Raw genomic sequence first — 18,160 nt, 5'->3', positions numbered from 1 at the left:
AATTAACTACTCTCTCGAGACAAATTATTAACTTTTGAGTACTTCCCATGATTTTATGTAGGTGTATAGCAAAATTTTGCATTCTAAAAAGCAAATGGGATTACATAGGCTTCTTAGACCCCTTGCGAGTCAATGAGAGGACATGTCTAGGCCTCTATGGATGTGATATGGAAGACCTGAAACAGAGATTGATTGCTATTTTCGATGAATTCACGATGAAGACTTCTAGCCTACAACTACGAGTATGTGTTCTCGGCTTTTAATTTTGTGCTTCTTTTTTCATTAAGATTATTCGATAATTAGGATTATGTGATTGTAGCAACCATTTCGTCTTCATTTGTGTCAATCTTACCAAAAATCTGATTGAGGTGTGGGACTCAAAGAAAAAACCATTTCATCATCTAGATGCACCGGTGACAGTGTTGAATTAGTAAGCGATCCTAATAACATATTATTTTCTAATCACACATACCGCTTTCTAACATTTCTTCCTTTAATGTTGCTCAGTATCCGAAGAAGACATATCGGTGGGACGCCGGTCCCATTCAAGGTTGTCGAAATGGAGGGGAAGTACCTGTCAGAGCCGGCGGGAAATAATGAATGTGGGTTTTATGTAATGTGTGCAATGCTTCGCTACATTGACGGGAAATCGGAAGAAGCCGATAAGTTGGTGTGTATAATCCCCATTTTATTTATGTCTGTTAATAATTCAACAAAATGATTTACTGTTCCTCTTTGGATATCATCTTTTTTGAACGACAGCGTAAGAAATATAACCACACCAAAGGCTGTTAGACATGGAGATCGTCGCACTGCAATCAGAGCTCGCAAAATTTATCTTAGCCGAGGTATTAGAAAAAGATGGAGTATTTTCTATTGCACAATCCGTGAGGTACAAGGACTAGTATGGCCCAGAGCGGCTCGCCAGATTATTGTAAGAAGTCTGAGAAGCATTGCACAATCTGTGAAGTCCGAGAACATTTCTTTTTTATTTTGAGGGATCGAGATCTGGATAAGAACATTTGAACTGTAACCCTAAAATTTGTAATGTTTAATATTGATGGACCTGTCGTCTACGTAGCGTATATAAAGCGAAACCCGATTCCATGAAAAAATATAAATTAAAATTAATTATAAAACAATAAAATGCGAATGGGCCATCACTACTGGTTAGCAACTAATCGATAGTGTTGTCTTGCAAAATACTGCCGGTTATCAACAAACCGATAGTGTTGTCTTGTAAAACACTGCCGGCTTGAGCCATGAACCGACAGTGTTGTCTTGCTCAACACTACCCGCTTGAGCCATCAACCGACAATGTAGGCTTGCTCAACACTGCCAGCTTGAGCTATGAACCGACAGTGTAGGCTTGCTCAACACTGTTGGCTTGAGCCAAGAACCGACACTCTTGAAGCAACCATCACTGCTGGTTGGGACTACAAACCGGCAGTGTCGTCCAACTAGACACTGTCGGGTGGAGCCAGAAACCGACACTGTTTCCTGTAGATCAGTGTCGGTTTTTAAGAACCGACAGTGATGTCAACCCCCAATCATTGCCGGTATGCCACTGTCAGTTCAAAATCCGACAGCGAAGAGGGTTTTTGAACCGACAGTGATGTTCAGATCTGGAGTAGTGCCGAACACCGCAGAGGTGACCGAGTACGCGCTCATGGCGACGAGGCTGGCCAAGAGCAGGTACGAGAACACCTTTGCGGACGTGGACATATTGTTGTGGTCCGGGAACGCCAACCCCGACGCGCTAGATGCGTTGGACAGCTGCAAGGTGAAGTACGGCGTGGTGCTGAGCCGGATCGCCAGCGTCGCAGACCAGTTGTCCGCCTGCGACTTCGCGTACGCCCGACAGTTTTACATCGATGCCGAGGTCGCCGTCCGTACCTGCCAGGATGAACTGCAGACGCTGCCCAACCCGTACCATAGCTGGCCATTGTTCGCCAAGGTCTCTGGTGATCACGAGTTGACCATGGTCGCGTATTTACTAGGCGCTATCTTTCTTGGCAGGTAGACTAGATCTCTAGAGTAGACAGCAGCAGCAGGTTTAATTTGCAATGCACTGCGGGAGATCTTGTGATTTCCAAAAAGATAATGAGTGGTTCATGATAGTTTATGTGAACGTCTTTGCTCTTTATAAACTATATGCAAATCATAACATTTTTGTGATCTATGAGAGTATATGTCTATCTATAACATACTCAAGGAATTCCCATGTAATTTATACTGCATGCAAGAATGAGTTCTAAAAGTCCATTATTGTTGTGGTGATGGTTAAGATTTGGCTGTGTACATCAACGTTTAGCTTGGGATTAGGTTTCTATAAGATTTGTTCAGCAGCAAACTTATTATAGGGATTAGGTTTCTATAAGATGTGTGGAATCTCTCACTACTGGAAACTCGAATTGCCCTGTGGGTGATGAATTTTTCTGTGCGTTTTTTCTTGGTACGCACAGAAAAATTACGATTATTCTGTCGGTTCCAAAATATCCCGACAGAAAAATACGAAAACCCACAGAATAATTGTATGATTTTTCTGTGCGTGACAATACACACATGGAAAAATCAGCATTCATAGAAAAATATAATTTATTCTGTCGGTTGTTTAAAAACGAACAGAAAAAATATATACACGCACAGAAAAATATATGCACACATAGGATAAATAAAAAAACAAACAAGTCCTAATCCTAACCCGCCGGCCGCCGCCCCCAAACACCCTTGCGGACTCGCCTGCTCGGCCCTCCTCTCCCTGCCCCCACTCCCTCTCACTGCCTCCTACCGGCGGCCGGCCCCGGCCCCGGCCCCTCCCCTCCTCTCCTCCCGCCGGCGGCCGGCCCCTCCCCTCCTCTCCTCCCGCCGACGGCTGGCCCTGACCCCTCCCCTCCTTACCCCGCACCGCCCCGGATCCACCGCCTCCTCTCCTCCCGCTGGTGGCCAACCCCTCCCCTCCTCTCTTCCCGCCGGTGGGCGGCCCCGGCCCCTCCCCTCCTCTCCTCCCACCGGTGGCCGACCCTAGCCCCTCCCCTCATTGCCCCGTGCCGCCCTGGATCCACCATGCTGCCCCGGATCCACCACCTCCTCTCCTCTCGCCGGCGGCCGGCCCCTCCCCTCCTCTCCTCCTGCCGGCCCTGGCCCCTCCCCTCCTTGCCCCGCGTAGCCCCGGATCCGCCCACGGTGGCCATCCCCAGCCAGAGCACAGCGCGGCTGGGCTCCGTCGGTGGCCGGCGCCGTGCCTGCTCACCGGTGCTGCCTCCTCCCATCGGTCCACGTCGGTTCTTGTGCTCCACGAAACCCTAGCTCCTGTGCTCCAGGACCCCGGCTCCCTCTCTCCAGATTTGGCGGCGCACCGGGCGGGCATACTGCTGGTCCTCGTCCTAGAGGGCCTGGACTGTGCAGCGGCGTTCCATGAAACCCTAGCCCATCGCTTTTGCCCAGGTACGATCTTCGTTGTTTCCTCTTGCAGGCGTCCGGCAGAGTTGCACGCTAGCACAGCGCTAGTGGCCCAGTCTATTGTCAAAATGTGCTCTTTGATAAAACCTTGCAATGTTCAATAGCTCCATGTAGTGCCGCTTGTTGTTAGATTTTGGAAGAACTAATTCATGGATACTTTTCCTAATGTGTCTCCAAAATTGCATATAAGAAATGATTTAGTCCAATATTGATGGAATATTTTGTGAGTTTTCATTTCCATTTAGGTAGATATAGCAATTTAAGATGCTCTGATGTGGGTTATGATTATCTTTTCCTCTAATTAAATTAGTTTGTTAGCTCGCTTCATGGAGATATTATATGTTTAGCGGCCAATTTCAATTTGACGGTTTGCCTTGTTCCAGATAGTTCACTGACTGTGTTAGTGGACTCCCAAAAGATCTGCTCTACACTTTAGTAACCTACCCTGATCTTATTAGTTAGTTGTTTCTCTACAAGTGCTAGCTTTGCAGCCTGCATTCTTAGATTGCAATTTTATTTTCAGTTCTCGCTATTCACAAATTGCCTACCTGGTTTACCAATGTACATGCTTACCGATTTAAAACAAATATTTGTAAGCACACATGAATGGCGAGGAACATAACAAAAAACAAATATTTGTAAGCACACATGAATTGCCTACCTAGTTTCCTACTTAGAGTTCTTCCTTGGCAGCTTGTACGATAAATAGTTTCGCCGTGTAAATAGTTGTTTCTGTTACCTCATTGATCTGCTTCCATATAGGTTATTATTTTCATGCTCTACTATTTGAACAATATTTTACAACCATCTCTACTTGATTAGATTGTTTATTTGTTCCATGTCGCAGATTTCATGGTACAACCAATTGCCTTGTTCAGGGGACATGAGGACCATCCAAAGGTGCAGATTTAATACCATGTAAAATGTAAAATGTAAAATAGACATGCCTCTTTGTTCCAAGTGAGTTTCTTCTCTCAGGCTTTTTTTTACATTGTTTCAGATGGGAAAACTGAGGTGACACACTCAAAAATATTTCAGCTTTAGGGGACTAAAATTGGGGGTGCATCCTGCAGCTTGGAGATGCTATGAAAACAGTATCTTGAATATCTTGCATATATCAACCTAATCAATCATTTTGATATGTGATATTTGTGGAGCTGAGATGATATGGAACCCTAGTCTTGTGCCGCGCTGCTCTCCCCTTCCCTAACTATGCCTTGTGACTTTTTTGTTTTGTACTACTCTTGAGTGGCTGTGATGAATCAAGTTTCCATTAGAGAACTTCTGCACTTTAGCACCTTATAAGCTGGTACTTGGGATATTTTGTTCTGTTTGCTGCTTAACTAGGATGAGTGAAGCCTCCTTTCTTCAATTACCTTTTGCCATAAGGACTACTCTGAACTTTGGTGGCTATATGATGCAATTTTCTGTTCTATTTTCTGCAGTGCGTTCTATTTTCCTTGTTGTTTTTTAGTAGTTGGCATTAGGTGCAAATCAAATTGGCTTGTGACCTGAGATAAAATGTACCGAGTAGTCCCCACTACGCTCAATAAAAAGGCAAACTTCTTACAATACTAGTGTTTTTTTTGTTGACTAAAAATATGTCTTTGCATAACAGGTAGAGATGGAGTGGAAGGTGAAGCAGTTTACTATTGGTTGAACAAGAAAAAATAATTATTTCTTTTTCCATATCCATATTTGTGAATTCATTGTATTATTCATGTTGAACAAGTAGATAACTACATATCATATTTGTATATATGATATATGTGCTAGTAGATCAGACTGATTCCATTTTTGACATCAAGTGTTGACTCCATTCATGCTGTACTACTGATTTCTATGTATTATTTGAATGCTATATGCTTCTGTGAAAATTATATTAAATATACCATTTTCTATGAGAGATATATATTAAAGGTCTACTACTCTTTTTTCTGTGAGGATGGCTATACAGAACCATTATTTTTAGTCTAGGTGAAAGGAATTTTTCTGTGAGTTAGCCTAAACGACAGAAAATACATGTTTTTTGTGTGTTTGTTTCTTTTTTTCTGTGTGGATATCCACATAGAAAAATTAGTTTTAATCTGGGTGAACGTGATTTTTCTGTGCGTGTAAGACCGACAGAAAAACTATTTCTGACGGCGAACCGACAGAAAAATTCGATTTTTCTTTCATTCTATTTCTATGTGTTATTTTCTGACGGTACATCGTCTGAAAATATTTTTCTGTGGGTTTTTGCACGCACAGGAGTATTCGAGTTTCCAGTATTGTCTCTCTTAGGACATTCTCAGATTCATGTGGAAAAGCTTTCACCCGCCTAAGCATTAAGTGTTCTTTTTGTTCTTCTTAAAGATAGGCTAAGTATAAGTAATATTCTAAGAAGAAAGGATACGCATCCGGAAAGTTACAACTGTGTTTTATGTCTCCACGGTAATGAAGAGACTCTAGACCAACTCTTTCTAGACTGTGATTTTGCTAAAAAAAACATATTTTAGACTGCTAAATTTGCAATACCCTAATAACTGCAGTGTTTTAGAGGCTCTGAAAACAATAAAAAGAGATCAATTTAAGTCCCTTTTCTTCATGAATGCAATAATCTTAATGGCCTGGTGTATTGGACAGCAAGAAACAATTGAATCTTCAAAGACCTGCAACCAAACCTGGACAGTTGCCTCGCTCTTTTTCTCCAAGAAATGGCTCTATTTTCTCATACAGCAAAGAAGAAAAAAACTCCATCAGTTTAACCTATGGAAATAATTTCTCATAGAACATTTACTCTCTTTTTTATAACCTCTTTTTTTTTACTTAAATAGTATAGCGCCCGTGCTAACGCTACGGTGGCATCTAAAAAAAATAAATCATAAAACTAAAATAAATGATAAGACAATGTTGCTTCTGCTGGAAGGATGTTCTAAGATGACCAATTTCCCTCTCAAACATCTCCTGCTGATCTGCAACGTTGGTGAGAAAAAATTGGTGAGTCAACTGATTTAAAAAGATGATTGATAAGCTGCAGTATACTCCTGATGATTGAATAATCTCATTGGTCTCATAAAAGTGGTAACGCTGTAGTCTTTTTATCAAGATAACTATGCAAGATATTCTCTTTTTTATATGCTACATAAGACAATATAATTTGTTATTAAAAATATTAGGTAATTAACAGCTATATTATTTGAATAGGTCCCCTGTATATTTTATCATAACTTCAGAAAATTAAAAAAAGATTGACAACCTATGACAGAAACATGGAAGTGATGAAATATGGGAATTCTCTCTGTTTCTAGCTGGAACTAAAACATTATAAGAACATACCAACTGTAGGCATATAGTTGGCACTTAGTTTACAACAAAAACAAAACAATATGTTTTTTTTAAATGAAGTAAACAGTGAGATAGATTAAGATTCATGCCAAAAGAGATTCATGATAGATTAAAATCATATATAGCATGAACTCGGGATATCATTTCTAAATGTAGTACATAGGATCAAGTAAAAACAAACATTCAAACTTAGTATGATTTCAAATAATCATTGCCAAGATCTCCGTTTGTAACACTAGTAAAAAAAACATTTTTAGAGACGGTTAAAAGTGTTCAGCTCACAAAATTTATTTTTCACTTATTTTGAATCAATGCTGACACCCGAGATTCGAACCCACGACCTCTCCCTCGTGATCGCTACCATACCACCACTCCACACAGTCACTTGTGTCTAGTTCTACGATGCTATCTATTTGTACTAATATGTATAAATCTTATAATCAATATTTTAACTTATAAACAATATTAAATCAGAAAACTTTCAACTACAAAGTTTTAGATCTTATCGAGCACTACAACTTTGATATAGAACATTTCTCCATTCAAGGTCATTTGAAAAAATCAAAAATTTGAAATTCAAAATCTGAGACTTAATTTATACATTTGGAACCCTAAATGATCTCAAACAAAATTTTTATCAACTACAAAGTTTTAGATCTTGTCGAGCTCTACTATTTTCATATAAATTTTGTCTTCATTCGACTTCATTTTAAAAAGATATGAATTTATTTGTGCTGCAACGGTTTTTAAGGACGCTGAAAATCGATTTTTAGTTGCGGTTGTCTCAAGAGAACTGCCTCTGAAAATCACTCATTTTTAGAGACGGTTGACATAAGCAACCGTTCTTTAAAATAGCATTTTCAGAGACGGTTCTCTTAATGGAACCACCCCTAAAAATGAATACATTTTTAGAGGCGGATTTCTTAATAGAACCGCCTCTAAAATTTGATTTTTAGCAACGGTTGTATAGCTACAGTGTCTCCCGCGAAGATTAGTGACGGCGTGCTAAGACAACCGCTTCTGTTAGAAAATGGAGGCGCCTCTAAAAATCATTTCTATACTAGTGTAAATAATAAACTATATACCATGTTAGATAAACTGTGTACCATCAGGCTACTCACAGCACTTATTCTTCCCATAGGTCACCCAAATTACACAACTTGATTCACAAAATACTATCTCCTCAGGCATTAAAATGGATTACATTTTTCTCATAGATAGACTTGCTGAAGTTTGTAAAATGTTTAACTAATCTGATCATCGTAGCATTGAAGACCACTGAAATGAATTATAGCGAAACACTGCAAGTTATCTCTTCGGCCAATTTGGCTTAGCCACCACACCTGAGGAATGCACTGTCAGTGGTCACAACACCCGAGATTGATAGCCATAAGAAGCTTACAGCTAGATAGCAGGCTTTGTAATGATGTGTCTGTTATTTTAAAGCACCAGTCCGTTCTCAGGCTCCTTAAACTGCTGGAGCAGGCAAGAGGCTCCTTAAGCTGCTGAGCAGGCAAGAGCAAGTGCTTAACCACCATGAAGGATCTGTTAAAAGGATAGCAAATTAGCAATATTAACCATTGTTGGAAACTTAGGATTTGAGTAGACCGTAACTTGGGTAGCTAAAACTGCTATGCAAATAACACCAAAGTTGTATAAAAAATTTAGGTATCCGAAATAAATTAAAAGATGAGGCAAAATCTTTGGAAACTGTCCATATGGAACTATTCGAACTGGGAAAAGGTTTGCACATAAGTTTTTCCATTTTTCTTATAATTATCTCTATCCTAACAGTAATGAGAAAACTATCCAAATATAATACAACCGATTATTTTTAACATATAAAACTCCACTAATATAATAGAACGACATATTTCTAACATCCAAAACTCTTATTGAGAAAATTGATCTGCAGTTTTTTGAAAGATTAAAATGATGTCAGCCACTGTGTACCCCCTCTAGCCAAACATATTTAATTGAGCAATTTAATAGCCTTCGATGAGCAATTTAATCAGCTAAAATTAATCACTCATAGATTTATTATAATTCGAAATACCCCTTGCATCACCATATCCACTCACAAGAAACTCAACAAAGGAAAGTTTGGGAGCTAAAGCAATATATGCTGACCATCGAAACAATATTTCATTTTTTATCTAAGTTCTGATGAAACAACATTTCATTTATATATTGACCTGTTTTATTCGTTTTGGACCCTGTTGATGTTAGCCACCAAGATCGCGAGAATGATTCAGCATAAAAACCATCATTCAACAAACCCCTTCAGCAGTAAAATTCAAAGATATTAAACATAGGGAGAGCACAGGCATAGCAAAATAAATAATGTTCTTAGAACTACATATTAATGCCTACTGCCTTGCTATGTCAGCAAAAGGTATTGTTTAGATCTAAGACCATCTCCAATAGTTCCTAAGAATTCCTTCCCAAATCATAGAGTTTTCCAACTGACAAAAAGTAGTGGGAGGAATAAATAAAACTATCTCCAATAATTCACTCCTAAAATAAAGAAGACAATTTTACATTAGGAATCCTATACTATTTCTAAATTATCCTAACCACTTTTATATATTTATTATCTCTTCTATATTTGCATCAGGAACCCTTTCCTACTCTTTATTCTTTCCCACGTCCTTCCACCTTAGATTGGCAGACCGATACGCGCGTGGAAGATGCGCTAGTATATGCGCGCGTTCGGTGATTTTTTCCAACATTAAAGATCTGGAAATACAAAACACAAAGGCCCTTTACAAAATTTGGAGACTTACACTGCACGGGTTGTAAAAATGGATAATGATAGTTGTATCACCACTAGTTTGTGCAATTTTAATAGTGTGACCATAAGCAAAACGAAGCCAGTATATTGACTTGAAATTAGCAATCACAGCATCAATTGTATCAAAAGGATACTTCTTGTTTGGTTGTTTCTTCCTAAGCTCAGAAACGGTGAAACTGCTCAGGAGAAACAAGACATATTTCAGTGTTCATTATCAACAGTTACAAAAGATTATGCCAAAAAAAAAGTGAAATCCAATGGCCTGAATACAAAGCACAGAAACTTCCATTATACTATGGATGCTAAGACAAAGCCATGATGTCAGAAAATGAGAAAACCCCGTGGATTAACTCGCTGGCAGCAGCGAGAAGGCATTCACTTTGTTAAGACAAATGCATTTTTGTATGTGTGATCATCAGACTATTCATTTGAACTAGATACTCAGTTCATACTATAGAGTGAAAGAACAAAAACATTCAGTACAGTTGCTACCAACAAAGTTTCAGGAAAATACCATAATTCGTCAGTTCTCACTTGGCAGCAAGCAATTCAATTGCAGCCTTCTCCACATCTCGCACCACGCCTTCGCTAATTTCGCACACCACATCATCACTCTCCTCTTCAAAAGAAAATTGCAGACCCAATTGGCAAAGTTCTTTTAAATGGGCTCTAGCCTCTAGGTCTAGGGCCTTGCCATTGGCATCCTTGCAATGACCGAGCTGTTCATCAGGAATCGGCATAGCCTTATCCATCGCTGCTCGGCAAGTGGCAAGAACCAAATCAGCTAAGTTAAACCAAAATGGTCTAGAGAGCACCAAATTGAAAACCAATTCGGTAGCATCATCAACGCCTCATCGGCATTCCCCTCTTCGAAAGCACCTTGCCGGCAGGTCACAAGCTTCAGGCGCGGAGGCTCGCGCCAGCAACGAGCCATCCCATCTGCCCTGCAAAAGAAGCAATAGTTCATGAATTTGTGGGCAGAGAAACCAGTAGGAGTTGGGCCCAGCGGCATGGAGTCAGGGTAGAGATGTACCGCAAGGAGAGGAGGGTAAGCGTACGGGACCGCAGGCACAGCTCCAGCCCCGGCAGGAGATGGAGGACGCGGAGGCCCGCCGCCATGGCCGTCATCCCTAGGCAGCCAGATCCAGCTTCTCGATCCTCGCACATTCCGCTGCGGCGCTGACCGCCTCGTCATCCATGCAGATCGCCGCCGCCGCCGCCATCATAGTAAAAAAAATCCCTCCGGCTTCCACGAACCACACGTGCCCCAAAACCTAGGGTTTTGCATGTTCAAGGCGAGCGCGGTGGCGCGGGCGTCTTACTCGTTGCGCTGCCGCCGGAAATCACGACGGCCTCGGTGCTACGTCCGTGTCCCCGCGTCGGCTGCGACGCTCGCGGCCGGCAGCGGTGGTGCGGGCTCCACGGCGTGGATGTCCTCAGAAGGGTGCCGCGGCGGCGGGCGGACGCGGCAGCCCGTGTCGGGGAGGGAACCCACATGCAAGGTGGAGCCGGTGGCATCAGTGGAGGCAGCCCGACGTTTCCTTGTTTGGGAAGAGAATAAATCAAGAAAATGGGATGCGGGATGGGGATCGAACCCTGGCCGTCCGAGTGTCGCGCGGTGCGTGAGCGGGTGCGGTGAAGGAGCGTTTGAAGATTGCGTTGAAGCCTGGGTTTTGATACAAACAACTGTGGCCACAGGATTGGGTTGAAGCATGTGAGGGATGCTTTTTAGCCCTTGATTTTAACGAAGACGATTTGCTGGGTGCATTTTTCTGGGTATACAATGATTGGACTCTCTCAGCGGGGTACGTAATCTTGGGTGTACCTAGTATAGTTTGGATTGGCCCATTATAGTAAAGATTTGTCCTGGTTTGTCTAGCCTCTTTTGTAACTACTTGGTAGCAGATGGTGTTTTCTTAATGACCTCCTTTTTGCGGTTCTCAGCAGAATACCCTCAAGAAAAATTTGAAATCAATTCAAACGAGGTCCAAAAGTTATAAAACTTTCTACAGACCTTGACTGGGATGTTTTGAAGGTGTCCACAAAGTTTCACCTCCAAAAGATCAAACTTGGATGGCAGACTGAAAAATAAGCTCTCACATTGGGGTTTTTTTTCTTCAAACAGAGGAGATAGGGGTGCTCGTGGAAAAACTGGTTAAGGCAAAGCCTAGACATGTTCCCAAGACCTCATTGCTCCTAGGAAGCACAACAAATCAATCCAAAAACTATAGCTCAAAGATTCTCATGAATTTTACCGAAAAGGCAAGAACAGAGGGATTTTGAGGCTTGGAACAAAATAGATAGGTGATGGGCCTCAAGCCATGCTTTAGATAAGTTCCAAATATCCCAAAGACTCCGAAAAAACGTGCCAAATAACCATACAAAGTTGCAGCTCAAAAATCTCCCCAAAAAGACCACGAAAAGCACCTAAAAGGGAAAAACCAGAGCAGGGATGGGATGGAACTCGAGATTTCAGCCAACACTTCGATTACCAGATCATGAATTCCTCTATATAAACCAGGTCTAGCCTCCTTCCTTCATCCTCCCACCTAAAGATAGAAAATAGAACAAGAGGATCTCGTTCTCTCTCTACTTCTAATCTATCCTACTAATAATAATAATCCTACTAATTCACTATCTTTTTCTTTCCTAGATCCACATCAAAAAGCGTCCTCCGTTGACAAACCTCCTATCTATTCACCCAGAAAAATATACCCAGAAAAAATGACGTCTTTAAAATAGACTGTCCATGATGTATTCTAATCCTTCTCTCTTCTTGCTCGTTCAAATCCTAACGGTCCACGTTGTCTGTATCATCCAGCTCATCCATCACGTCTCCCACGCCCGCGCCCCACGACGCCCCCACGCCCACAGCCCGCACGGTTCCTCGGTTATATTTTTATCCCCAAAAAAAAAACATCATCCTCTCCTCCCCCTCGGCTCCCTGTCCTGTGACTCGAGACTCGCCCCGTCCCACGGCTAGGGTTCCCCGCCGGTGCCGCTCGCCGGCCATCTCCAGTCGTGCTCGCAGTCCTGGCCCAGGACGCGCGGCAGCGGCCCTCGCCATGTCGAGCAGGAGCCGCGCTCGCCGGCCCACCCCATGCCGCGCAGCGACGCGCCTGCCAGGGCCGCACACGCTGCCGCCTCCACATGCGGCTTCCTGGGCAGCGCAGGAGGAGCAAACGCGCTCCCGTCCGCGCACGTCTCCAACCTCCAGTCACGGGACAGGATGAGGTGCTCAAGCTTTTGAGGTATGATGAGGTGAGGTCCATTCGTTCATTCAACTGTGCGCAATTTGGGTCACACTTATATTTTAAAAAACACTTAATCTGATTAAAGAAGGCATGTGAAGACGCTAGGATGGATGCTTGACCAGAATGGTTGAATGGCGAGTTCGTTGACATTTGCGATGTTCTTGACAGTAGTACTCCAGTATTGCTTACTTCTACAGTACGTTGTACAATTAATGTTCTGAAGCCAACCATCGAAATTCGATTGACACAGACTCGAAGGTAAATTGTGGCTCAAGTTCAGTTATCTTCCATAATAGATGTCTGAAGCTACTATGCATGGTAAATAGTTTTTTATGTTTTCCTCTGATCTGAATATGAACTGAGCACAGTGTTCATTCTACAAGTGGCCTTAGGATTTTCCTTTTTATTTATAGATTATATCATATATAATATTGATTTCCTCTAATGCCAATTCTTTGTAGAATCCAATTACTTTGATCTGAACACAGTTTGCATTTGTATTTTTCTCATGCTTGGGGACTGGCATTACAGGCCGAGGCATAGAGACCACCTGCAGTACTGTACGGATCACCCAGAGGAGGTGAGTAAGCTGTCCAAAGTGAAGGCTCAGGTCGAACAAGTGAAAAGCATCATGATGGAAAACATTGACAAGGTAATAACCAACGTATATCAGTATATGCTTTCCCAGGCATACATGACATGATGATGGATTCCTGCATCTGCTTACCTTGACTGAAACCTTCAATAATTCTGCTTTCATTATTGAGTTATCTTTGGCCTTGACTAGCTTACATTGAAATACTACTTCTGAATGAGGAATTGATTTGGTGGAAATATTTTAGGCCTTTGATCGCGGACAACAGATCAATGGGCTTGTCACAAGGACAGAGCAGCTCCACGATGATGTCTGTGTTTGTTGCAAGTTTTTGTTTTTATATCGTCATAACCCAAGTATCTCTTCAGTAACTTGCCTGTGTCAGACAGAAGAGAAGAACTGTGAAACAGAACATTGGCTCCTCTCTTTGTTTCTGGCTGCTGATTTCAGACAGAGGCACGATTTATGAACCAAACTAAATGCATTTAGCCTAGATTTGAGGCTTATTACTTGTAGGTTATAAGCACCCACTTTTGGCCAGACTAGGAAATTGGTGTGAACACTATTAGCACTCACATATTGAAGTCTCTGTGTTGTCAATTTCTTGCACTGTTTTGACATCAGATTTGTGTCACTGAGCAAAGATGGGGTTGATGATTTGCATGTTCTGTCCCACACTTGCAGCTTTGAGTCTTAATCGAACTGTAAGAAGAAGGCTAGGATTTCTTGGTGTTACTGGTGTTCAAGAAGACCTTGTACAATCAACTTGCCATCCTAAACATGCTTGCAAGGCTGATCACAACATTCCTCTCATTTGACCTGTGCTGCTCTACAGCTGATCTAGTTACATTTCTTGTTGAGAATTAGTGTGTTTTGTGGTGATTGAAGTTATGTTTGGTCCTGATGTGCATATACTTGTATATATAGTCTGTGAGTTAAATTTGTTTGATCCAATTTCCATTTTGATGGGCTGTAACCAGAAGAGGTTTTGGTTGCTATATATTTCCATTTTGATGGGCTCTAACCAGAAGAGGTTTTGGTTACTACATTTTTAGTATGTCACAAAATTGTGATAGTTTACTATAATCTTAGATGATAATTCAGGATGCAGCTCAGGCAAACATCTTCTTCCTCTCAAAAAAAAAAATTTGCTCAGGCAAACATCTGTGGTATGTCTGCCATTAGAATTACAGTAGATTTTGTCACTATAATCCGAAAAATCAAAGTGGTATGGTGAATTTGGCAACAAATTATTTTGGTGATACGAATATTTTGGTGGTGATAGGAATATTTTGGTTGTTTAATTTGCATTACCCCAAATATCGTCGTAGCGTTAGCACGGGCAATATACTAATCTCCCTAATAAATACAATAAGTACTTGGCTAGCCGAAGGAAATAAACTAGGAGTGAAAGAGAGAGGCAGCCAGTATCCTTATTTATAGAGCTATTTAACAATTCCAAGACTACCCCTAGAATTAGTTTTGAACCACATAGACACTGGGGCGAAATGTTACATTTTGGTTTTCAAGAATCATATGGCTGCAGGCCCTTTATAAAGTCACGACGCAAGCTCTCCGATGATGCCACGTGCCGCCCCGAGATCCTCCCCGGGTTTTGAGGTCCAAACCCGGAAAACCTACCGCCCACGGTTTTGAGGCCTAAGCCGCCAAACCCACTTTGAGTCAGGTAGCTGCTATGCCTTCTCCATGATCTCGACGTGTGTCCCACTCGTTCTCGACTGCCCGATGCACAAATGCTCACGTGCCCGCCTTGACTTCATCAGATCATTGTCTTGACTTTGGCCAACACGGTTTCCATCACCATCCTCACATGTATGCTTGCTTGTCCACGGTCCATCCTTCGGCCTTTGGTCCCTCGGTCCAAGCATTTGTGTCCTCTCTTCACTGCTCCCGGTCCATCCCGCACAAGCTCCTCGCTTGACCTTCTCCATTGTCGTTGACCGTCTCACGCTCAACACCTTCACATCAAAAAACCAAGAGACATGTTGCACACACAACTCATGCCATGGTTAGTCTCATACGCACTTAACTAAAGCTCTGATCACCTCTGGACAATCACTCATCACTCACACATGAGCACATATCAACCAAATCTCCCTTTGATAAGTGCATTGTCAACACCGACACAAAGATATGAATCAAAAGGAAAAGAAAAGTGTGAACTCATCCAAATGGCCAAAAGCCAGTGAAAAGCAAGGAACAAGGTCCGTTGAAATGAGAAAACTCGGTCCACAATGCCATGGGCAACTGGCTGGACACAATCAAGAAGATGCAAAGCTTGGTTCCCAAAATACATGGTCAAAGACTCGACACAACCAAGCCAGAGAGATGGCTAGTAGCCGATTATGGTTGACTTGGTTGCACACTCTGTATCTCAGCTTGTACGATATCTAGTTGTTGCCTGATTTCAGCTGCTTGTAATGATGCTTGTGCCGCACTCTGACTTGCGGCGAAGGTTGCCGCTAGCGTGTCTCTTTCTTGCTGCGCATTCCGCAGCTGGGCTTGCAATTGCTAGGAGCACCTGCTCTGGGGTGGGGTCAGGATTTGGCCTACTCCTTGCCAGCTATAGACTGATCATCCACTGCATGCTCTTCTGTATTGACCTAAGTATCAGGAGCGCAGGCATACGTGCTGCGAGTGGTACGCTTAGGCCTTCCCCTGGTTGTTGTCTCCGTCGGTGCACTAGCGGTGGCTGCTCTTTTTCGTGCCATCGTGGGTTTTGCTTGGCCTACACGCGGTGGGCGCCAATGTTGGGAAACTGCTTCCCAGCGGGGTAAGGTAGGATGGAGTCTTCGCTCAGGCGAAGGCGTGCTCAGTAAGAAGCTCACAAGTGGGACCACAAGACAATTAGGGTTTCATAAATGGTGTTCCTCTCTTTTTACATAGGCTTTGGTTCCCCCTTTTATAGGGCACTATTCATAGGGATACTGTTTTACAATTTTGCACTTTGACAGCTAAGGCATATTCCTATGGATATTCCCGTATAAGTTTATTCTACTAGGGACATCTTGGGTCTTCTCTACTTCCACCGCCATTGCTTCATAGGCCTTAGCGGCAGGCTCGTTGGAGGCCCATCTTTGGCTCGGGACCTTTGTGCCGTGGGAATCCTTCTTCAACTGGTGGAGGTCCTCACAGGTTCTTTGAGCCTCCGCCTAGATGACCTCCGCCTTCACGCCGCTCTGAGCCCGCGCCACCCGCGGGGGCCTCCGCCGTCGTCCTTGTGCCTTCGGGCCAACGCCTCCTAGGACCTTCGCCATTGCCCCTGGAGCCTTCGCCTCTCTGGAGGGGCATGGGCGAAGGTTCTTGTGATTCCTAGCAGATCATCACTCATGCGATTCAGAATATCAGTTCTTTTTTGTTAGGGTGCTGCGCAGCCTCCGCAGCTCATATATCTGTGTCCCAACACAAGAAGAAGCAAAGCTTGGTTCCCAAAATACATGGTCAAATACTCGACACAACCAAGCAAGAGAGCTGGTCCTCAAGAAGAGGCCAAAAGGGCACAACATCAATAGCGTCAGGTCTTGTCCATTATTTGCTTATAATTTTCATTCTAAACTGTGCTCTTCCCCTTTATTTGATAATCATCATTTATGTTGGAAAACCTTGTAAGAGTTGGTTGTGCACCTTTGTTGAGGCCGCAATTATTCCTTTTTTCTAAAGAAAAAAGGTCTTGTCCATTCATAGGTTTTTTAAGTCATCATAAGACAGAACACTTTGATTTTTATTCTACAGGAACAAGACTTTATAAAACAAATTTTGCACAAAAGTAATTAGCGCTAGCACATCAGAACGTTTCAGGTTAATTAACTTTTAGAAAAAAATTTGTTTTCTTATAGCCGTGAAGATTAAACTGTGATGATGTCATTTCTGCTTTGATGCTTCCAGTGGCATAAACTAAGACTAACACCTTGTGTATTTTCTCATATTAAACTTCACTAAAAATTTGAACTTTTAAAATTTTACAACAAATTAAAACTCGGTTAGTTTATTTTTCTGTAAAACCGTTTTGAAAATCTTTTTCCAAAAACCTTGTATTAAAATTCACCATATGCATTATGAGTGTTTGAGTGCTTGAGTGTTTTCTAGAATTAATTTGTGGCACCAAAACTATTTGCTTTGAATTCCCAAATCCATTTCCTTCCTTGAATTCAAATCAAGCCAAGATAACAAAGACATGACACTACACACCCAAGATATATGAAATAATCATAAACAATAAATTGCCTAGTTGTTACAACTCTAACAAAGACATGACACTACACAGTTTCTTATCCTTATATATTTAGTTCCACTTGAGGATGAATCTTATATTTATATAAGGGCACAGGGCCGTTGATCACTGACGAAATGGGATGGACGTACAAAGTCATGAACGCTTGTCTTGTCTACAAAATCATAGATGCTTGTCTTGTCTTGAGTACTTCCTCAGCCCATAATAAATATGTATCTGAAAATTTGGGATAGATTAAAGGAGATGTTAGCAAAAGACGCATGTACCCTTATCTCCTTTTCTTTTCCGAAGTATATCTCTTGAATTTGGCGGCTATCATTTACACGCACTCATGATTAGCTTCCGCATTAGGAAACTATTCCATGTTTGTGTAGAATGTTATTTATTTTGGGATAAATTTTGAACCTTAAAATCTGTATCGATAATGATACAATTAGGGTGTCCGTCCATCCAAACGGCTCGCTCCGCCCGTGCCA

General features: G+C 42.1%; 1 protein-coding gene, 1 long non-coding RNA gene and 1 pseudogene across 3 annotated transcripts in view; 2 read left to right on the top strand and 1 right to left on the bottom strand.

The window, feature by feature from the left end:
* LOC136478515 (uncharacterized) overlaps positions 1-2,023 on the top strand; it is a 29,904-nt gene extending 27,881 nt beyond the window's left edge. Inside the window, exon 2 of the mRNA XM_066476989.1 lies at positions 1,632-2,023. Within this exon, the coding sequence (XP_066333086.1) occupies positions 1,632-2,023 (392 nt within the window). The remainder of the gene's footprint in view (positions 1-1,631) is intronic.
* Positions 2,024-8,316: 6,293 nt separating this feature from the next.
* LOC136469230 (uncharacterized) lies at positions 8,317-10,711 on the bottom strand (annotated as a pseudogene).
* Positions 10,712-12,502: 1,791 nt separating this feature from the next.
* Positions 12,503-14,401, top strand: LOC136472337 (uncharacterized). 2 transcript variants are annotated; one of them, XR_010762318.1, is made up of 3 exons: positions 12,503-13,095; positions 13,369-13,489; positions 14,117-14,401. It is a non-coding gene; the product is annotated as an uncharacterized lncRNA (long non-coding RNA). The 2 variants fall into 2 exon arrangements; XR_010762319.1 differs by having other exon boundaries at positions 13,680-14,401.
* The last annotated feature ends 3,759 nt before the right edge of the window (positions 14,402-18,160 follow it).

This window comes from Miscanthus floridulus, chromosome 8 (genome assembly GCF_019320115.1).
Source record: "Miscanthus floridulus cultivar M001 chromosome 8, ASM1932011v1, whole genome shotgun sequence".
NCBI classification, from domain to species: Eukaryota; Viridiplantae; Streptophyta; class Magnoliopsida; order Poales; family Poaceae; genus Miscanthus; species Miscanthus floridulus.
This window is presented reverse-complemented; position numbering and strand designations above follow the sequence as displayed.